General features: G+C 35.3%; 1 protein-coding gene across 1 annotated transcript; it reads right to left on the reverse strand.

Annotated features, from left to right (window-relative positions):
• Positions 1-39: 39 nt before the first annotated feature.
• Positions 40-4399, reverse strand: LOC109585438 (uncharacterized). Its single transcript, XM_020001521.1, has 16 exons — positions 4262-4399; positions 3876-4211; positions 3557-3829; positions 3439-3515; positions 3214-3388; positions 3079-3129; positions 2707-2868; positions 2641-2659; positions 2562-2589; positions 2466-2510; positions 2154-2274; positions 1015-1124; positions 808-954; positions 676-750; positions 261-386; positions 40-201 (listed from the first exon to the last, which is right to left on the reverse strand). Exons 1-16 carry the CDS (start codon positions 4320-4322, stop codon positions 40-42), a joined length of 1968 nt encoding a protein of 655 aa, XP_019857080.1. The 5' UTR covers positions 4323-4399.
• Between the last annotated feature and the right edge of the window lie 1340 nt (positions 4400-5739).

A 5739-nucleotide genomic window follows, 5' to 3' on the forward strand; every position in this document is an offset into this window, starting at 1 on the left:
GAGGGAGGGAGAGAGATAAAGGGTGTGTTACTCCATACATTATAATGTGTATTGGCTTACATTTCCATTGACTGATGAATGGACTACTCTTTCCTCAGTGGGTGGTTTATTCTTTGGTGTTCTCTTACCAGCTGCTATTGATAGATCAGCATACAATACTTTATGAGGAGCAGCTGGAGGAGGAATGGGAGGAGGAACAGACTAGGAGGAGAGAGAGGATGTGTAAGATACCATTACATGTACATGTACATTATGTTTACTTTGTTGTTAACTGATGCATATACCACTGGTTGTTCTTGTGTTGGTGCTGCCTGTGGTCTCTTCCCTTTAGCAGCAATAGCCAGATCAGCATACACTGGCTTATGAGCTGATTCATCAACTAACACCTATTGAATATAACAACATGAACCTTAATTACTAATGTACATACCTTATGTACTAATATACCTTATACTAATGTACATACCTTATGTACTAATATACCTTATACTAATGTACATACCTATACTAATGCATTTACATGTACTTGTGGTATGTGTGTATTAGTTACTATAAGGTGGTACATCAGATTACATAAGGATAAGTTCATCTTATTACATTAAAAGCTAAAAGATGTACTCAATTCACCCATTACCTCTCCTTCCTTTATATGATACAATATGTACATGTACATACCTGGTTGTTAGTGTCCTTGTTAATGGTTGAATATAGTTCAGTAGGACCAGTAGACAGACCCTGTTGACCCTTATTCTATTAATGATACATTATATGATCCATTTTTAAAAGACTCTCTCATTAATCACTCACCTCTCCCTCTCTCTTCAATACAGAGTATTCCTGTACTCCCTCAGGATTATAGGCAGGAGGGACAGGAGGAGGAGTATCATCATCTTGATTGAGTGTTGAATAAAGTGGACCAGCTCCTTGTTGTTGTTGTTGTTGTTTATTCTTTTTCTATTTTACATTATTGTTATTGTATGTCTGGTATTTTGTTTATTGTTTATCTATACCTACCTCTCCTTCTCTCTTCAGTTCAGAGTATTCTTGTCCTCCATTAGGATTATAGGCTGGTACTGGTGGGGGAGTATCATCATCATCACTAGCTCTAAGAACACTGTACTGACCTAGTGAATATTGTATATTAATAATAATAATAATGTATATACAATGTACTAGCTAGTACTGAATCTATACTTAAATACTGACCACTGTAGAGCATGCACATTATCTATCTTGGTCATCTTGTCTATCATGTCATCTTGTCTATCATGTGCTAGTTCATTGTATCTTACAGTAAAACATTTGATTACTCATGTAGACTGTTGTCAGCTTATTGTGTGGTACATGTATACACATATGGTTCATGTCATGACAGGTAGAGGAAGGTTAATGTTATTCTTGCTAATGAACACTAAATGATGACTGGATGTAAGTATGTGCTGGGTATTATGGTGTATGTGAATTGATTCAGTTATTGTATTAAAGTGATGTGTATACTAAATGTCATTGTGTAGTGTGTCAAATGCTTTTCTTAAGTACCCTGTATGTACATGTACACTAAAAGCTATGAGCTGCTATTTAACATGTATACATGTACTTTTCAGTATATACGGTACATGCTTGTGGTGTGTAAATGTACTTTGACCTCACGTGATCGAGGTCTATAAATAAGCATAGAGTCTCGGGACAAAGAGATGCATTCATTCGTTTTTCAAGCATTTATTCGTTCGTTGGTTCTTCCGTCTATCTTCATTCTAGCACTCCGTACCACTGTTACAGACTATCGATTATATTCACAAAGAAACAGTAATTATCTGGTATCATAGTTGTTTATGATTTCTGTAACATTAGAGCTGATTTCTGTACTACTTATTTTCTCTCAATCCCCTCTCTCTTTCCTCTCTAGACTTTTATTGCTCACACACTGTGCTCTTAGTGCATACACATATCAGTATAGTCTTTCAATTGATCAGTTGTCTTTGAATACAAATCGACCTTCTACATGCTTTTTGTCTAAAACTTGGTTCTAAAATCATCCCCAATATTCTGATGCATGTCCTTATGCTATGTAAAAAGTCTGAGCTGATTTCGACTAAAAGTTTTTGAGTTATGGCCATTTTAAAATGAACCAAAATGTACATAAAAGTTCTTACCCGTAGGAGGAGGTGGTAGATAAGAAGGCGGTCTATCTTCGTGTAGTGTCCTTACAATAGAAGCAGCTGCTGGAGTACATATAGTAGTAGGAGTAACATAAGTAGGATCAGTAGGTTGTAACTAATGAATGAAACACAACAGCATATAATGACTGGGGCCGTTTATATAATGAATGGGATCAGTCTACACTAGTTATATAATGAATGATGGGGTAGTTATATGTACAGTAGTTATATATACTGAAGGATCAGAACCGGAAGGAGTTCTATCGTTCAGTCATTAATAAACAAGGATCATTATTATTAATTTACTTCAATATTAATGTTTCTGTATGAGCTACCAGTAACTCCTTTAGTCTGTGGAGGATATTATGAAAGATATAATATAATAATATGTATATTTTATACCTCATTTTTATTACCATTTGCTGTATGACTATTATAATAAGAAAAGAATAATTATTATTAGTTGTTAATTTTACTTAACCTTTCTCTGTTCTTTATTCCTACAGAAATGGTAATTTACCATTTAATTTATAATAATCATACTTACTGTGTCTTTTAGCATACACCAGTATTATTATTGATAGAGTAATGATCATCATTATTATAACAAATACTGCTACAATAGCTCCTGATATAATTGGAACAGCACTTGATGCAGTTGTTGTTGAATCTGATGCACTCATGCTACTAGTAGTAATAGTTGATGTAGCTGAAACAAAAGATAATGATTATTCATAGACTGTTGAAGACAATGCAACTATTATTTATTTGTTAAATAATGGTAAAAAGCTACAATTATCACTTACCCGAAGCAGATGTTATATATATTACCGATGTACTGGTACTTATATCAGTAGTTAATGTAACTTATAATATATAATATGTATGTATTAATGAATAATGTATTAATTGTGCAGACCTGATGTAGTAGTTGTTGTCTTTAAAATTGTTGAAGTACTGGTGATACCGACTATAAAACAATATAACTATGCATTAATGTGTGCTACAGAGTGCTATGTTAATTGATATAGTACCGGTAATTGTACATACGTACCATTAACAGTAGCTGATGGTCCATATCCAATAACATTAACAGGAATGATAGTAACAGTGTAGTTTGTATCAGTAAGAGGTACTCCAGTAATAGTAATATTAGTATTGTGAGTAATTTGACCAGTAGTATTGTATTTTATTGTATAATTATTAACAGGAGGCTCCATATTAGTATCCTATTTTTTAAACTTGATAATAATAAATAATATCATATTTAAATGCATACTTGACTGTTATTCCACCATGTTGTAATACTACCAGTTGATATCTGATCCCAACTAATATTAACAACTTGAGCTGGTACTATAAGAAATACAATGAGTGTGTGTGTGTATAGTACTTACCATTCCATATATACTGTATTAATGATGAAGGAGGTCCTTCTCTTCCAATAGTATCAATAGGAATAATAACAAATGAATAATTAGTACCAATAATAAGAGAACCAATGGTTGCTGAGGATGTATTGACAGTATTGTTCTCAGTATATTCTTCATTATTGATGATTATGATATTATAATAATTTATACATTGTTGTGTATCTGTCCAACTAATTAATAATGAACTATTATCAATTGGTACAATTGTTGTATGTAATACTGGTAATACTGGTGGACCTGTTAATAATATAATTTATAATAAACAATCTCAGTCTTGACTAACCTGCTACATTGATAGTTACATAATCAAAGGTATCAGTAGCAAAACCAGATGCGTCTGTACAACCAATCACAGTTCCATTATGTGATACATTCACTGATTGAATAGTGGCAGTGCTGGTTATTACAGTACCATTAACAGCAGTAACCTGATATAAGAAATGCCCTACTTTACGAGGTTGAGTAGTATTGGTTATTTGAGGTCTTTGATCATTATCTAGTCCCCATATTAGTAAACCACCAGGAATACCAGAATCAGTTGTACAAGTAAGTACTAGTCTATCACCAGAACATGCTGTACCAGGAAAAGGAACAGTTTGACCAAATTGTATTGCATCAGCTAAAATAATCAGGCCACATGATCACAATTCATTTCATAACATTCCTCACAGAGTCCAAAATGTAACAATACTCCCAATGAAAGTAATAGTAACACATTGAGGTGCTGCATCTTTTGCACAAGTCAGTTTCACATAGTTTATATTTTATTTTATAGGCATAGACAGGGGCGGATCCAGGATTTTGCAAATGGAGGGGTGGAGAGAAAAAATGGCGCGCGAAGGGCGCTGAAATTTTGGCCACGCCCCCTTTTCGGCGCTATTTTGTGGTTAAAATCACGTGAAAATTAACTTTTCTACCATTTTTGGAGCTCATTCTTTGTTAATTATATTCATTAACCACAGTAATGTTGCTAAATAAACTAGGTGGTTAGCACTTTCACCACTGTTGCAACAATAAAAACATTAAAAATTTTTTGAGTTAGAATGTTTTGGGGGGGGTTGCAACCCCACAAACCCCCCTAGATCCGCCCCTGATAGATCCTAGAAACGGAACTGGATATGAAACAGGATGCATGTGCTTATGCTGTGGGCTGTAGCTATTTTAATCTATAGATCCGGGGGCGTTTTGGCATAATAATACACGTACGTACACAGTCTATACGTGACGTCATACGTGACATCACTAAGTACTAGTATATGTCCCAACTGAGTGGACCAAGAAAAACTGGAATAACTTTTTATAGGAATGTGGGATAAGAATGAGACTTTCACAGGTTCTTAGTCGCCCAATGCCACTTCAGGATCTCAGGTCTTGGGTCTCTCAACCCTTGGGAACCCTGAGAACCGGGTTCTCCCTATAAACCCAATGGCATACCAAAGCTAACCGCAATGACGTTTTATGATATCATAGTTTACATAAGCACATGTGGTCGAGCGCCCAAACTGATAATTCTTCTTTTAACAAGCGTAACAGTGTAAAAATATTCCTATAATTGTTTTCACCACCTTGCAAGTACAGCTGGGTTCTTATTAAGACTTATGAAGGTTCTCTCTACCTTCTAATGCTTCCAGAAAAGACTTTAGACAGTATCTCTATGTTCTTTCGCTGTTAGAATGCTCATAACTTTGTTCCATGTGTAAATCACCATTTTGTTTGCCGTGACCACACCCACTTACGTAGCGTGGGCGGGTGGTTGCTAAGGCTTGTTATTTCTCCAATACAACATGTATAGAAGAAATGAAGTGTTGACATACAATCAAATATATATATCACGTGGGTGAAATCAATTATAGGACGACCTGGGGGCTACGCCCCCAGGTCGTAAAAAGCTAATAGACCTTCCTCACGCGTGGGTGGGCGCTTGTTTGCTCATGAATAATAAATGAGCTTGTCTATCGGAAGTTAATTTACCACGCCTACTGGTGGGAAAGCTAGCAAAGCGCGATGTACTGCTGCTACTGCAGCAGTTATCTTTAATATCTTATCTAAAATCTCTGTGTGTAAACTAACTGGTTGGTAGCTCAGAGCCAAGCTCTTTAGCTTTTTGCAGAGAACTGGGAGAGGAATGGTTAATAATTGTTGTGTCG

Source organism: Amphimedon queenslandica, unplaced genomic scaffold, assembly GCF_000090795.2.
Source record: "Amphimedon queenslandica unplaced genomic scaffold, v1.1 AMPQUscaffold_13061, whole genome shotgun sequence".
In the NCBI taxonomy this organism is placed as follows: Eukaryota; Metazoa; Porifera; class Demospongiae; order Haplosclerida; family Niphatidae; genus Amphimedon; species Amphimedon queenslandica.

Bases quoted from the DNA above. Each gene is read 5' to 3' on its own strand.
- LOC109585438 (XM_020001521.1), bottom strand. From the start codon at position 4,322: ATGCAGCACCTCAATGTGTTACTATTACTTTCATTGGGAGTATTGTTA. The intron at 3,130-3,213 runs GTACGTATGTAC...ATTGTTTTATAG, and splicing joins ACCATCAGCTACTGTTAATG to TCGGTATCACCAGTACTTCA. The intron at 955-1,014 runs GTAGGTATAGAT...AATGTAAAATAG, and splicing joins AACTGAAGAGAGAAGGAGAG to AAAAAGAATAAACAACAACA.